Raw genomic sequence first — 17,102 nt, forward strand, 5'->3', positions numbered from 1 at the left:
GGAGAAAAGAAGAAGCTGGGACACACACACACCTTACTTCACTCTCTGTGCCTTCACCACCAATCCTGCCACTGCCAGGCTAAGGTGAGCTGGTTGTGCATTTATGACTGCCAAGGATAGCTTTTGGAAACGGAAGAGAGCAAAAATTGGGTGGGTTCCTACAGGATAAATTACATTATGGCTTGCAGAATTCTGGAGCTGGTAAAGGACACCTGAGTTTACAGGTGGGTTTTAATAAACCAATTAGCTTGTAAGTGAGGCTTGAGAGATTGTCACCACCATGTTGTGTGTGCACGTTCTGGCAAACTTCAGGGGCATGCACAAGAGGCTGAACATTGGCTGGATTCTGAGAATGAGATGCACAAAGAAAGTTGTCCTGTCCTGGTAGGGCTGACAGCTCAGGCTCTGATAACGAAATGGACTTAGCTTCAGTTGCAGTCCAAAGCCCTGGATACCTGCCTGTGCCTGCTATGGGAGAGATTAGCTCAAGGGCAACCCAAAGGGCCCAGTCAACCCACCTGTGGAAATGAGGAAGAGAAACAACATGCTGAGGGGAAAGATTTAGAGGTGAGAAGCTCCAGCCTCCTGAGCAGGTGGACCCAATAGTCCATCATCTCAGTCATAGGGTGGCCCAGTTGGGATCCCAGAGGGAGGAGCCAGGGCGTACCTGGTTCCACAGTGCTCCTCCTCCCAGAAACAGGTGCAGAAGGATTCATAAGCAAAGCTTTGGGTGAAGAAGGCCAGAGAGTGTTCAACATTGCACTTTGTATATGCTCAGAGGCTTGCAGGTAAAATAAAGCTGTTTGGCAAGAAGTGCTGGTGAGATTGCTACTGCTGGGAGGAAGAACTCGGCTCACAACACATCTCCAGTTAATGCTCAGTGTTAACCGTCTATCAGCCCTCACCAGTAAATGGCCATCTGTTTTCAAGCTAATCGCCAATTCACAGTGCTTTTCTCTCTTTTCATGCCTTCCAGGAAAAATGATGGTTCTCATAGCCACTTCTTAGCTGTGCCTCTCTTGCCTGCCCAGCAAGCTCTGTGCTAGGCTAATTGAGAAGCATGTGAAGGACGAAGTTCTTTCTTTTGTCTTTCCTTCCTTTTAAATAACAACAGATTTATAATGGAGCACTTGCTTCTGAGGCATGCGATGTCAGTTTAAATTGCAACCTCATCATCAAAGCTGTCCAGATCATCTTGCAGTTTTAACTCATCATTCATGTGCAGTACAGGTGACACATTTCTGTTCATCCAGAGCCATTAGCAATGCATGCTCAGTCATTCCAGCTCAGGCTACCAATGTCTCAATGCTGGTATCAGGCAGCCAGTGAGCCTGTAGACTCGAGAGGCATGTGCCCAGGTGAGAAGGCATTCTGGCATTCACTGAACACACAGCAAACAAGGGGAGAGAAGCAGGCCCTTCAGCTGAATCTGGCCATGCCCCAGGCAAATTATGGCTAGTCTGAACTGCTATTCGTTGGATCAAGCTACTTTCAGACTGTGCGTGATGAATAACTGCCTGTTAGGTAATTGCAGAAAGGCCCAGAGGTGATGCTATGCTCTGCTGATTTGAAATGGACAGGAGAGCACGCAAACCTGAATCTTGAGCATACGATGCTACAGACTCTCAGGCCAACCTACCTTGCAGGGTTGTTGTGAGGATAAGACTGGGAGGAGGAGGAGAATAATGTAAACTGTCTTGAATGTCTTATTATCGTTTAAATTGTTATGATTACTATGAATGTTATTGTTATTCCTGTGTTTGATGCAGTAACTGTTTTGAGAGCATTTGCTACAGAATGGTCTAAAACAGTTTAAATAAATAAATCCTAGGATAGAAAATAGGGTGGGATATAACTATAATAAAAAATAACAAATATTGTTCATTATTGCATCAGAATCAGGCCTTTGTGTCACTTTAGGTACCTAGCATTGTTCCAGTGCTAGGTACCAGGGCTCAGACCCACAGGGCAAAAAAACTGCAAATTTGCATATACTGATTTACATATCTGCAATATGAGATGTAACTGCTATAATTTAAATGTGATAGAAGGCGAGTGGTTAACCTCTTGCATGCTTCCAGGACAGAACTCTGCAATGTTACAAATGGTACATGCTTAAAACTTCTTGTCCATGCTTCTGAAATTTCTCCTCATCTTTCAAGCCCAAATATGGATGGAATGTTTGGAACCAGCAAGGAGCTGTTTGGCAACTCAAACTGATTTACTGAATGTGGCTAGGGAAGCTGTGGGAACTTACTGCAAACTAGAATAACCTGTGCTTTTAGGTTGCAGGCATAGAAAAATATCCTGCTGAAATATAGCGGGATTGCCTTTTGAGTACATCCTCACTAGCTCTCCCCCAAAGTTCACCAAGAGAGATCTCAGAACTGGGAGGCCATTGCTTTGCAGTGGTACCAAAGAGGAAAAAAGAACCAAAGATGGCTCTTCATTTTATTTCAAATACTTCATTGTGCTGGTTTCTGGAATTCTTGAGCGTGGCATTGGAGGGTTGTTGTCATTGTTTTACAGTTGGGCTCAGCTTCTGTACCAAATGGTTTCTCTCTAGATCCCATTCATGGAACTATCTTCAGGGTGGATAAAAAGTTGCAGATCCAAGCACATTTGCTAAGGAGTAAGATTCCAATCCTACACACCTATACCTGGGCATTTATGCCATTGAATTCAGTGTGCTTTACTTTGAGAAGATCTCTTTAGGACTTCACAGTAAGTTCAGAGTAATCCTGAGCATCTTTCCCCATTCACAGCTCTCTCTGTATGCCAGTTACCTTTATACCTGCCCTCCATAATTTCCTGCCCCTTCTCCCTCCACAGATCTGGTCCCAAGAACAGATGGTGTTTCCCACAACCAGTCAAGTTATTTTGGGCCTTAAGGCAGAAAAATAAACCCTACCTTTCTCCGTCCCTGGCAGGAAAATACAATAATAGTTTATCAATTAAATAACAAATAGTTTGGTGCTTTGCCATTACCTCCAAAATGGAAGGGATGAAAAAGACACCAGGGGACCTAAAATGGGCAAGTGTTTGTTTTTAAAGGACCCTATATGATAATGACACCTCTATTTGTGAAAAGAGGTTGCATGGCCAGAGAAGAAAAGGGCATTTGATTTTGTGGGAGAGGGAAACCCAGGCAAAAAATATTCAAGGGAAGTGAATTAATGTAGGCAAAAAGCCAGCTTATCCGGGGGACCAGATGAGACGGAGATTGTCAGGACTCCTTTACCATATTTGAGGTGCCATTTTTCCCCAGTTACAGGGACACCTACACCTTGACCTTGTTGTTCATTCTAGTCCTCTGTGAACCAAGGATTTGGGTCAGCTTGGGGAAGCAATGGAGGAAGGTCTTCTGATGGCTGAGCAGCCAATGTGCCTGCTCTTCCTCTTGCCTGGACCCTCATGCTTACAACGGCCCAAGGCACACATGCCATTGCCCAGGGGCAATTGGTTGGTGCGTCTCCACAGAGTCAGGCGCACTCCAAGAGAGCCAATGGTACTGTGGCATTGCCAGGCAGGTTTTGTACTGTGGAGTTAGTGAAAATAATGAGCAGACTGTGGAAGGAGAGCAGAAAGTCTCCTCTCCAGCTCCACTGTCCAATGCCTTCATGTGACACTGCCTATTGGTTTGCTAAGAGGATGAGTTCTAAGACCCCCTAGGAACTTCATGTTCAGAGCAAAGAAGCCAAAGACGAACGAAACTGCAGCAGCTCTGGGCACAGCTCAGAAGATCCAGGGGCAAGCCCAAGTGGGCCTACCTCAAACACCACTTATGCCTTCTAGGATGCAAACTTTTCATTTGAAGGGAGGAAAACAGTTACGGAAAAAATTACGTTTCGAATAGATCTGCATACATCAGTATGAATACTCATAAGGCATGGGCACCTTGAAGTATACAACCTACAGCAGTTGTAGGCAGCATCACCAGCGGTGAAGGATTATGGGAGTCCTAGAGCAAAATTTCTAGAGCAGAGTAGGCAACATGGCGCCCATGGGCACCACTGTGTGCTAGGACACTTTTCTTGGTGATTGTTGCAGTGCCTTACCTCTCCTACTTTTTAAAAAACAGCAACACGTCTAGCCAGCAGCCAGGATCACTTCAAAGCAACGCAAGTGCTTCCAGCTGCTTCCCTTTTGCAAAGATTCAGGGATTCTAGACTCAAGTGCAACATGGAACTCAGTACATTTGTCAAGATGGGTTTTTTCAAACCTATATCTGTATATACCAGCATTAATCAGAAGAACCAATCTGCAACTATGAATGCATGAAAAATATGCTTATTAGGCTTGGTCACACATTTCAGAAATTCCAGCAAAGAAGCCTTTAAGAAGTAGTGCTCACCATATCCCTCATTGCAGTCTTTCCCAACTAGCTGCACTCTTAATTTTTTGGACTACAGTTCCCAGCATTCTCCAGCCAGCATGAAGAAGGTCACTGTGACATGAATGCATATCCTGGTATGCAGCATTTCAGAAGCTGTACTGCATGACAACCTACTAACAGCAACAGTACTCCCACTGTATTTCCTGAGCATTCATACTCAAAACTTCCATCTCGCTTCTGCTTCTCTGCGTAATGATGCAAACAAAGTGTTAAGAAAGCTAGCCCTAGCCTTTATTCTGTACACCAGGGTAGGCAATAATTTATGCCTTCAGTCTGCCCAAACAAGGGCTTGTAATATACAATTTCCCTCCAGAAAATTACGAGTGTTTACCAGGCCTTGGTGTTCTAAAACCTACTTGTACTCACAAATCTTTGATCTTGTAGACAGGGAAAGGACGTGATTTTTAAAGAGCAGAATTACTGTAATTGGGAAGTAAAGAAGAAGCATTGCTGGTCTGATGATTAGAAATGGCTAAATCAAGGCTGATTTAGAGCTGTAATGGATCAAAGAAGGTAGGATTGGATTGAAAGGAGCAATTATAAGGACAGCATGGAAAAATACCCTGGCCTAAAGAGTAGGGACAAGGTCTTTTATTGGCTTGCACATTTATGTCCCATACTCAGTTTCTTTTGAAAGACAATATATTATGTAGTATAATTGGGGCACAAAGCCAAATGGAAAGCAGGACTCTTCTCAACACGACTGAAGTTCACAGGAATGACAGTCCCACAGTTGTCGTTTTGTCATCCTGCATAAACTGGCTTCAGGTAACTTGATTGTGTCTACACGGTTACTCAGCTACTTTCCACACTGGGGCTCCTGACCAGATTAGCCCAAAGGAGGGATGGACAAGACAATGACGTATGTGTGGGGAAAACAAAGTAGATGAAGGTAGAGGAGAACAACTCTATTGCTTGAGGTTTAGAGACTCATCCTGCTCTTGGCACCATAATGCACCTGCGCCCATCTGACCATGGAAGTTACACAAGGTCAGGCTATGTTAGTCCTTGGCTGGAGGCAACCTGGCAATGAGAATTGCTAGAACTTTGCTGTTGAGGGGAAGGGCTGTAGTTTTATGGCCAAGCTCTTGCCTTGCAGGCAGAAGGCACTGATTGATTCCGCCCAGAATCTCCAGGTAAAGCCGGGAAAGATTCCTGCCAAAAACAGAAAAGCTGCTGCCAGTCATGGGGACCATGTGGGCCCCCAGTTATTGTTAGACCACCGCTCCCATAATCTCTCACCATTGGCTATGCTGGCCAGGGCTGATGGGAAATACTGTGTAAGGGCACCTAGAAAAGCAGACATTCCCCTCCACTGGCATGAATAATACTGGCCTTGATGTGTTTTCCAAAGCCTCTCCTGTGCATCGGTCTGTGTTTCTCTGTGTGTTGAGAGCATGGATGGGTGCAGTGAAGGAGCACTATGAATGAACAATACATCGTATAACGTGTGCATATGAGAAGGAGTGAGGAGGTGATAACACCATTCACCACTACCCCACCATGTTTCTCTCTCACGTGGGACACTACCCTTAAGGTTTTTAAGAGAGGGTGGTGATGTACAGAAACAGAAAGACAGATGGCCCCATTCACTGCTGAAGCTACCCATTGAGGTCACAGGGGCAAGGAAAAGGTTGCCCAGCCCAGAACTACAACGTAGTGACCTGGTTCACATGATCACTGTGGGTTAAACATTCCATGGTGGGTTCTTTAAGCTATGGTGCCATGAACAATTTGCCTAATCACCTCCTGCATGCCATTTGTCTGGTCATCCAAACCCAGGCAGTACGGCTTACTGGAGGGGAAAACAACCCTCAGATAACCCTTAGATTGTTGTTAGGTAGGTGGTATAATGCATAACTTGGCAGAGAGCCACAGAATCCAGTTGAAAACCCTGTCACATACACTGGCCCCTTCACTCCCAAATAAAGCACCCCAGTTTACCTAGAAATGTCCATTATAATATTAGTTTTTACAAGATAGAATGTGTCAAATTTCCTCTGCAACAGTAAAGTCTAGAATACAACATGAAGCACCCTGAGGGCTCTCAACTGGTTTAGATCTGAAGCACAGTTTCAGCCATGCAGATGTTCAGATGCATCTGCCTTTCCAACAGTATTCAAATATTCCAAGAGCCTATTCTTAATTCTTCACAGAACATTTGATTTGTTTATTTTGATAAAACAAAGCTCATGACTGATAAAGACCAAACCAACTGAGAAATCTACAGTTACATTTAAATATTTATACATCGTTCTCATTGAATTAAATGTGAACGAAATGGGAATGCTTGATGTTAAATTTTAAAAGATCAAAGCCAAATATTATAACTTTGTATCACTCCGGGCAGGCTTTAAATTAGCAAACAGAGCTGCCAAATGGATCACAGTAATCCTCCATGATAATTATTCTTTGGGATTTGCAGTGTGTGGTTAGCATTATTAATTAACTTCAAGGGCTGCTGCAAACCAGAAGGCAAAACACAACACTTTCAAGACAGTCCTGCTGAAGTACAAAGGCAAATCATCAGACATCCTTCCTTCCATAAGTTCAGGATGTGAGGGCCATTCCTCAGCTGAGAGTCAGTCTCATGTGCTGGTTAGAGTCTTGGACTAGGGAGCTGGTAAAGCCAGGTTCTAGTCCCAGTTGGCCATGAAACTCAGTGGGTCAATTTGGGCCAGTCACTCATTCTCAGCCTAACCAACCTAACTCACAGCCAGGTTTCTTGTTATGAAGATAAAATGGAGCTATGTATGTATGTGGCCCTCCAGATGTTTTGGTTTACAATTTGCCCACCCCCAACTCGCTCTCTGTTAGGTGACTGCAATCTGTGGAATCTCGTATCTTTCTAATGAGTGCCCAAGATGTTCATTACAGGAATAATAACTTATAGAAAGCAGGCAGTCTCTTTCAAATTTTCATTTGAAACCAAGTAATAGACCTACCTCCAGAACCAGCCACAGTTGATCTCCATCCTTCACATCCTTTTTGTAGTACAGTCCATAAAACTTGACTACATTTGGATGATCAGAGAGAGCTTTCAGAATGTTGTATTCTGCTTCAATTTCCTCATCAATATCCTGGCATCCCACATTGAAAGAAAAAAAGCAGCAAGTTAAAAATAAATTGGCCTTTCCTCTGTGACTATATGCTTATTGACCACATATGAAGATATGGCAAAAATAAAAGAGAGAAGAAAAATTATGGCTCTTTCAATTATACATATTGATGGTCAGACAAAATGATTCTCAGAGGACAGAATCTGAAAGAACAGAACAAAACCCAGTGTTTGTGGTCTTGTCAGAAAATTAGGCTAGGCTTGGAAGAAGACCCTCTCTCTGTCCTACCAGCATGTGAAGCACATTTTGCAGGAACTTGAGAGAAGACCTTCTCAGTGTTTGTTCCTAGACTCTGGAATTCTCTGCCAGTGTCAAAGAAGGACATGCAACTGCATCTTTCTGTTTTTCTGCTGGGAGGCAAAGATGCTTTTCTTCAGACATGCTTTGGACTTTTAAGCTGGACTTGTTTGCTTAAGCAGCTTCTACATTGTATTTCTTCCTTATGGACATGCTTTTCCCTGGTATCATTTGGTGTTTCAGTGTTAATTTTGCATTTCATCTTGTAATCTGCTTTCATTAGTTGTCTTGAATACGATTTGGAGTGGAAATGCAGAATATTAGCTTTCTTGTAGGAAGAATTTATGATGTTAGAAAAACTTGAAGCACAAATGAAGACTTTTAATAAAAGTCGGAGACATGCTGTGTCTTCCAACACATCAGGAGGACATCAGGGTGGAGAAAACTGCTTTAGAAATCAGAGTGGAAGTTTCTATGTTTGTTTCCACTAGATGCTTTTGCAGGCATTCCAGCCTATAACATAATACGAAAAATTGTACTTTGTCTTTAATACTACTACCAATAATAATAATATCATGATTATGTATTAGATTTCTCAGATGCCTTTCTCCAAAGAGACTCAAAGCAACTTATGGCAAAGGTGTAACATCAGTCACTTTAAGCCTGTTATTCTACAATGCAAGCTGCTCTTTCAACTGGCTACAGAAAAAAAGGCTCCTGAATCTTTGCTAGCCTCGTATTCTTAGTTTTACAAAGAAATTCCCTTTTAATTTCACACACCTCTAATACTGTTTAAAAAACAAACAAGCAAACCAATAATCAAACATGCTTTTTAAAAGCAAACATCCAAGTGAATCAATTAATGTTCCATCAGAGACAAGGTAAACTGGTGTTAAAGATTTGATCATGGGCTAGTCTTTTCAGCTTGGCATTCCCTGAAGAAAGATGGACATTTTCAAGTGTTTTTTTTTGTTCATTGCAATGGCTCCCTCTGCAGCCACTCAGGACTCCTTCAGCTCAAACAGAAGGAAGCAGAATAATGTATGCAACCAGACTGCCTTCCACCAGCAGTGGCATCCTACTCACAGTCACGAAAGGAGAAGCTGCAGCCAAGCTGGCATCTCGACCACCTTTCTCAGGTTTGCAAGAACATGAGGCTTTTATGGCACAGCCTGGGAGGAGAGAGAGAGAAGCCTGTGGGGGACGGGGGACTAGCAGCAACTCTGAAACTTGCTGTGCAGTAGGGGTAGGGCACTGTTTGTGAAGATGAAGGCAAGACAGAGCTGAAGTTTCCTGATGCTGAATCTGATCCCATGGGACATTATGCTTGTAGATTAATCCCACAAAAAATTGGGATGCATGCAACAAAGTATGAGCATTTCAGAATTATAGAGGGATGCAGGCAGCCATAGGCCGGAGTGATCCTGCCCCTCTCTGCCCGCATAGCTGATAACAAGAACTGCACTACCTGTGTGAATTAGCGGTGTGTCTGATGGGGGGAGTGGGAGGGAAGCCCAACAGATATTCATCATTTGGCCTCCAGTATTCTGGTTTGCCAGCCTTGCACTGATGCCAGCTTGATGTGGCATGACTCAAGCCAGCTTGGACAGCTCTATAACAGGCCAAAATTTGTGTATTAAAAAAACCTGCTAATGAAAGTGTGCAATTTATGCCAATTGAAAGATGAAACTACATCATTTTAGTGCAATCTGCACTGGGACATGCAGAACTAGAACAGAAATCTAGTGGATTTGCATTTGCACAAATTATGCTAATCCAAGATTTGCATGAATTTCCTTATCTCGTTAATGTGCGAATTGCAGCTCATCTTAAATACAGAACCTCAAGGGCAAAAAACCCTAGCCTGGCCCACTTCTGATTATCAGACTGGAATGGGCAGGAGCTCCAGAGAGCCTGATTTCCCAGCACAGACACCTCCGCAGTGAGAACTGTGTAGTCTGAATAGCCCACTTCAAGGTGTTCATACAGAGATGCGTCAAAGAAAATGCAGCTGCCTCACGTGGCAGTACCAGCTGTTCTTCTTGAGCATTAGATGACCGAGAGGCATACAGAGGACACGGTTTCCTGTACCATGGTATGTTCCATTTACAGCCATTGTACCAAACTTTCCTTTGCCCCTCTCAGCTGCAAAGAACAGTCACTCTTTCTGTATTATTTCTGCATTTTTAACCCCTCCTTTTTACTTCTCTTGGCCTTGGGTTAGAGGTGATGTTTGCTCATTGTACCACTTCCTGCCCTGCGTTCTGCCACCGCCTCGCTTGTGATGAGGGCCTCATGCTGCTGGTGCTGAGCAGTCTGGGTTGCATGGCTGTGCTAGGAGCCATGTCTCTGCAAGAGGTCCGACCGGCCAGGTTCCACAGGGAAGCCAAATAAGCACCGTTCGGTGTCATAGGACGCTCTTCGTGATCCTGGGGCTGGAAGGCAGACAGGTTGACTATAAGTGGCTCCAACGAGGTCTAAGCCTTAAATCAGAGCTTGATTTTCCTTTAGCCCTGCTCCTCCACAGTGAATGATACTCTGTCTCTTAAAGGGGCCTGGCCTATTTCAGCAGCCTCATGATGTCCTTGTGGCTGGAGCCACTCGTGTCCTCATGGCTGGAGCCTTCAGAGTTGGAGACAGAAAGAAACCTTCTTTTGGATACAGGGAACTGACCCTCTGAAGCTTTCTGGGGGACCGATCCTGGTGCTGTGTGGACCTCATGACACCTTCCCATTGTCTGAGTCCTTTCTGTGACCCATAAGCCACAGAGCCTTTCCTTCTCACCTTCTTCCAAGAGAAGTGAATGGCCACAGTTCAGACAAGCACTGCTTGGCATTCCTCACTCGGAGGATTTCCCACTCAGAGAAAAGCATGGGATGCTCCTGTACAAGTGAATCTACATAGCAAAACTGTAATTTGATCTGCAAACCAAATCAATTTGCTTTTACCTGTTAAGAATCTAAAGCCTCCCTTGTTTTCCTATTGTTAGCAGAAAATACCTGAATCTTTAAGTATTTGAATTCAGATCACAAAAAACTTCAAACTGAGAGTTGTGGGGGAGCAATTTTTTTCTGTTCAGAGAGACTGCAAAACTGTTTTGATCCATTTAAATCCATTTCATTAAGATTGTAAATCTCAGGTCTGTGGATCACCAACATATTTGATAAGAAATGCAAGTAGATGAAGAAATGGGACATTCTTTGGAAACAGGGTGACACTTTCTAAATAAAAGTTGCTGTACATACACTTAAATGCACGGAAAAATAAAACTTATTGTGAAAAAAGTTGCCTATCTCAAAGAAGGCTTTCGATGAGATTGCGAGCAATTTCTGCATATTCCAAACCATAGTGCTGTAATAAAGCAAGGATAGTCTGCCTCAAAGTTGGCCACTTCAAGTGATGAAAAGAGAAATTCTGCTTACTGCCACCTGCAACTTCAGTAAAGCCAAAAGACCTTTGAAAAGCAGAGCTGGAAGCAACTGTAAATGTCACCGTAAGTGATATTAACAGCACAACTCTGTGCAAGTTGACTCAGCCCCACTTTTCCAATAGGACCTGCATCAAAGGTCTTTTGGAGCAGGACATGGTGCAGTGAAAAATGGATACTGTTCACACTCCGCTCAGGCCAGCAGTGGACACTGCTACATTTCTCAGGCTAGGCAAGCTTCACACAAATGACCCCAGGGTGCTGTGCGGGGCTGGGGAAGCCGCCTTCACCCAGATGAGCACAAGAAGCTCTTGGGGGCCGAATTTCAGTGATGGCTGAAGCTGCCACCAGAGAAATGGAGCCAAAAGCAAAGGGGGTGCAGCCCAAGTATATCACATGGCAGCAGTTTTAGTCTAAAGTTCTTACTGATGGTAAGAAAGCCTTCAGAAAGTCCTTGCAAACTTTCAGAGTACGGGGGATACAGAAAAACTAGGAAACCACCAATAGTGGTTGGGGGGGGATGGGGGGACAAGGAAAGGGGGTGTGCCCTCTGGGGAACCCCAGGGGGTCAGTTTGGGAGCCCAGGAGAGCTGTAATTGGCCTTCCCTACCCTGGAGTACTGGCGGGTCCTCCCACAATTTCCCTTTTCCCATCATAGTCTATACTGAAGTAAAGTATGGCATGCATTAAATTGATACATAACTTTGCCACCCCTTTGATTCCTCAGACTTTTTTTTGGAGCTGCTACTGACAAACTAGTCCTTCCCCATCCTGTTGAGGAAGGTTTCTTTAAGGTATATTGACAGTCACTTTTAAAATCTTCAATAGCTTCCAAAAGAAACTTTGTTTCAAATGGATCTTTCAAACAGTTATCAAATCTGACCTCATGTAAAGGCATTCAGACAGCCGAGATTTCTGCAGCTTGATGCTCTCTGTTGCTTTCTATTTATTTATTTTACTTATCTTAATATTGATATTTTGCCCCATTCTCATAGGGTTTACGCTTCAACCTGCAGCCTTCTTATTGACTGTGCTAGCTGGGGCTAGTGGGAATTGATGGCCAAAACATCTGGAGGACCCCAGGTATTTATTTATTATTTATTAGAGTATTTGCATGCTTTCCCTTCGCATAGCATCGGGACGGAGGGGAAAGTTGTAATACACTGCCATGCATGTCCATTTGACCTACAGCCATGCATATTTGGATGCAACTGTGGATATTCCTAAATTGCACATCTAGGGAGATATGGGCCTGTATGCATATAACAATATGGGAACCCATGAATAACCCATGATTTGGTGGGTTCTGTGCCACGCATCAACCACGTCTGCTTTGCACTATTCATGTCTGATTGGACCAACTGTAGGTTGTGGAATGATGTGTGAACCCAAACATTGTGAGTTGTTCGTGGGTTGAAGAACCCAAAGTTAATCTAAAAACTAATCATAGGTCAAACCTGACTCAAACTGTCCTGGTTTACTTGTCTGATTGACTCTTACAATTGGGTCAATCAGAGGTTGATCATGCAAAGCAGAAGCAGCCTGTGCATAACATATAATCTGCCACATTTTGCTCCCATCGCATGAAAACCAGTTCCATATAATATTCAGTGTTGATTCCAGGGGTTTTCCTGAGGGTGGGCAGGCTTTAAAAATATGCCCTCAGCAGGAGCTGTACTGCTCTACCACCAGTGTCCATTCTTTGCTCCCCCTCTTTGGGCTCAAGCTGCCCAGCTGCCAGAAGGAGAGAGCGAGATGACCACCCCTGCTGTGCTCTCACAACCAGTGCCCATGCACTCAAAGGCAACACATAAACCGGAAGTGGAAGCAGCCATTAGCAAATGTAGGGCCAGGGAGCGCCAGGGGCTGGAAGCACTCCCTATTCCCAGAGTGCTGTGGTACAGTCCTTCACAAAGCGCCCAGCAATGCCATCCCTTCGTGTCTGGCCTGCACGTGGTCTTGACTCAGCAGGACAGCCAGCACATCGAAGGCTGGTGCCAGCATCTCCTAACAACGGCTCTGGAACCATGTCAGTATGTGGAAGGATCAGGGCGACCACCTCAAAATCTAAAGCACTGAACAAACCCAGTGACACATGTCTTATATACTGCCATTTTTTGCACGAAAATACTGTCTCGTTGATACCTGGCTGGATCAAATCATAGCGAAAAGTTCAGAGAATACACAGCAATTAATTTAGAAGTAGCTTACATGAACTGGATCCAAGATTTTGACTGCTGCTTTGCTCCCATTTTTCTTGTTGAATACCTTAAATACTTTGCCATACGTTCCTTTGCCAATCGTTTCAATTATTTCCCAGGTATCCGAAGGATCAGGAAAGCTATCGAATATTATCGTTTTCCCAGTTATGGGCAACATCTCAAATACTGAATCCTGGAATAGAAAAAACATTTCTGCACTGAAACCATCATGCTTAATAAACCTGCATCTAATTACAGATGAAACTGGACATGCAACTTGGAAAGTTTATATGGCAATAGCAAGAAAACTGAACATAGCAAGCATAGAAAAATGAGTTAAGACAGCCTTCCCCAACCTAGGACCCTCCAACCGTGTTTTGCTGTATCTTCCATTTTATCCCTACCAACATCTGGAAGGCATCAGCTGCAGAAGGCTGGGTTAAAAGATTGCATTCACTCACTCACAGACATTGCCTGTCTGTCTCCACCTTGATTTCTTCCTCATAGTCTCATTTTATGTTTTAAGCAAGGTCTTTAGCAGGACCTGTTTGTTTTTTGCATATGGCAATTTGTAAAATAAATAAAAGCCCATATATAGCAATGGTACTGAATGAGTAACTTATAATTGGATGCAGGGAAGTCTGCTTTTCATTTAGGATGTTTTCAGACCACCCCAAGTAATTTTGCGAAACCTGAAAGATCTGGGGAGGAAGACAAGTCATCCTGCATCTTCCTGAGGATGTAAAGGCCACAGGATTGGTTCGTACATCAGGCCTATTATGTGTACACCAAAAGATTTGCTAGAGTTCCTGCATAGGGGTAGGCAGCCTAGCATTCTCCAGTTGCTTTGGACTACAACTCCCAGAAGCCCCAGTCATCATGGCTAGTGATCAGGGACAATGGATGTTGTAGTTCAAAACTGCTGGAGCGGGTTCTCTCTCCCTGCTGTTTGGCAACCCCATGCTGGCCGCCATACTGTGTATGGAAGGTTTCTTAAGGCAGCCAACATGTACCCCAAAAGGATACGGATGTGTCCCAAGTGCTTCCCAGCTGCAAAAGATGCTACAGCAGTGTCAACTGCTCTTCCTGCAGTCCTCATTCCAGTTTCTTCATCCACTGCCTCCTCCTGCCAGCTGCTGCAGTGAGGCAACAGAGGAGGAAGGGTGATGGCACCGGGGAGGGAGGAGACCAGTGGAAAAACAAGCTGCAGCCTAAGTTTTGCTCCTGCACAGCTTTTTGCATCCTTGCATCCTCTGGGGTGAATGTGGCAACCCCAGAAAACCTCCTCTTCATAACATAGATTTAATAGTTATCCCAAAGAATTCCATCTTGCAGCCAACCAAGGAAATGGCAATATCCCTTGCTTCCCAGAGCTGCCTGGTCAACTTATTTCCAGGAAAGTAACTTCAGGATAATGTTAGGAAAATGTTTAATATCCCTACTCATTTCCAGAACTCTATACTTTTGACATCAGGCTAAAGTGTTTTTTTAATTTCCTCAGTATTTTAACTGTGGAAATTTTGCATTATAGCTTATTTTTCATTTGTACATGGTAGGCATGTCATGAATGGAGCTGGCTGAAGCCGAGGGTCAGACTAGATGGCCCAGGAGCCTTCTTCTGACTCACTCTGTTTCTGTTTCACAAAACACCTGGTAGCCATTCATGACAAGAAATCCATACAGGTGAGTGAATGGGATGGGAAAGAAAGAATGAATCTTTCTTCCATGAGTCCACTTGGTTTCCACAGAGGAAGGAAAGCCCATTACTCTCTGCAGATAGCCTTTAAAAGTTAGTATTATGCAAGGCTAGCCGCCTGCATTTCCATGTTGGCCATAGCAGGGTGGGTCATAGCCAGCTAGTAAAACGTGGGGAGGGAAGAAAGCTGATTCACTTTGTAGGCTTATCTACAAGGCTGCTCCAAAAAAATCCAGTGTAAGAAGTGGGGCATTTGACATATGGATTCCTCATGCATGTACAAGTAAGAGCTAAGTGCTAGTAATCACGTAACGAAGCCCAGTCCTTCTCATCATGATGGCATTCAATTAAAAATAGGCTATAAGTAATAAAGAGCAATTTTTCAACAAGTGGATGGTGAATCAATATGTTTGTGAAGTGGAAGCTGAATCCCAAAGTTTAAGCACCTTTTAATTTTCGTATTACAAGCCAACAAACATTTACAGTGTCATAAAAATCAATTCAGCATTACATTTTCTCAAGTCTGTTTGTCAGAACTGATGGCAAGAAAGCATGAGTGCTCCAAGAACTGGGTTACCTGTAACCCAAGAATCACTTGCTTTGTCTGTTACTGATCTCTAAGTTAGAAATTAAGGCAGCAGATCAGATAACATACTCTAGTAAAGGAAAAGCTCCTAGCTTGTACCCTAGCAGCCCCCGATCTCCTGTTCTCTCCCTGAAGTGTCCTTTCACTCCTCTCTGAGGCTGATTTCCCAAGCTCCAAGTGGCAGCTGGTGTGATTCTTGCTAGGCAAGGAGGGGGGTTGGAGCACAGATCCAAGCTGATAAAGTTGCATCTGACCTTAGCTATGGGAACCCTATGGCACAGATGCTGTCCAAAGGCTATAGGACTGCTTTCTTAATGTATTTCATATGCAACATGGTGCACTTGATTGTACACCCACAGGCTTTGCAAAGCTTTCATCTATGGAAATTTTATTATTTTTACGTACACTTCTATACCACATTTAGCTGAAACTGTCTGGGCAGGATATAAAAACAAAATAAAACAATACATAAAGCAGCATTTAAAACATTTTAAAAATAAAATTGCATTAAATTACAATAAATATTTGCATCAAAAACCCCTGTGGTCTCTACTTTTAAGCAGACCTTAGTACTAAGTAGAACTTAGCAAGGACTTCAAACTGGGCTTAAAGTTATATGGAAAATCACACTTTTTCCCAAGCTGGGAGTACTGCTTACATTGTACAGCATTATTCAGTCAATCAAATATGCAACATGTGATTTTAGCAGTCCAGAGGCAAAAGTGGACCCCCCTCTATTAAATGAAATCCCTGATATCTTTCATGTTGTAGCCTATTTTTGCAGATTAGCACTAAAGTTAAAGAAACAAAACATGCACAGTAGGAGTTTTGCAAATTGAGGAGTTAGGAAGTGAATAATCCTGTTGGATTTACAACTAGTAATCTCATGGCAATTGCACATGGTGAGGACTCATTAACATGCCAGCAGAGTTAAGACACTAGAAATGCAGACTCTAGGCGCAGCCCCTTGCTGGGCCCTGTATACCTATGGAGGTATGCTCAGTGTGGAAGTGGACTGGTGATCAAATTAAGGGGGTTGCCCATTCGTTGCTGAATAGGCATTTAAAACTGCTCAGTTTGATCCTTCCCTCCTCACAAGGATGTGAGCCATCTTGCTACTGTCTCCATCAAACTTTATGGATCTTTGTGGCTGTCCGAACCCACGTGAGTTTCCCTGCCCCACCAAACATTTGCGACTAGTGCGCCATAATTCTGCATGGTAGCAGGTACTTACAGTACACTCCTATGCATGCCTAGTCGAAGTAAGCCTCGCTGAACAAAATAGGTCCTACATCCAGGTAAATAGGTGCAAGATGGTACGTTTAGAAGCAAATCTCTGTGTGTCTTGCACACAAGGCTTAATTCGCTACTCCGTTTTGGACCTCGGTTTAAGGCCAGCAATTCCGTTTATTTGGAGAGCAGACATCAATGCCACTCGCT

General features: G+C 43.7%; 1 protein-coding gene across 1 annotated transcript in view; it reads right to left on the reverse strand.

Annotated features, from left to right (window-relative positions):
* MYO3A (myosin IIIA) overlaps positions 1-13,558 on the reverse strand; it is a 105,160-nt gene extending 91,602 nt beyond the window's left edge. The window contains exons 1-2 of the mRNA XM_044425270.1: positions 13,391-13,558; positions 7,342-7,476 (exon numbers count right to left, since the gene is read on the reverse strand). Coding sequence (XP_044281205.1) covers positions 7,342-7,476; positions 13,391-13,558 — 303 coding nt within the window. The remainder of the gene's footprint in view (positions 1-7,341; positions 7,477-13,390) is intronic.
* Positions 13,559-17,102: the final 3,544 nt, after the last annotated feature.

The sequence above is a fragment of the Varanus komodoensis genome, unplaced genomic scaffold (assembly GCF_004798865.1).
Source record: "Varanus komodoensis strain SLA01 unplaced genomic scaffold, ASM479886v1 scaffold15, whole genome shotgun sequence".
NCBI lineage: Eukaryota > Metazoa > Chordata > Lepidosauria > Squamata > Varanidae > Varanus > Varanus komodoensis.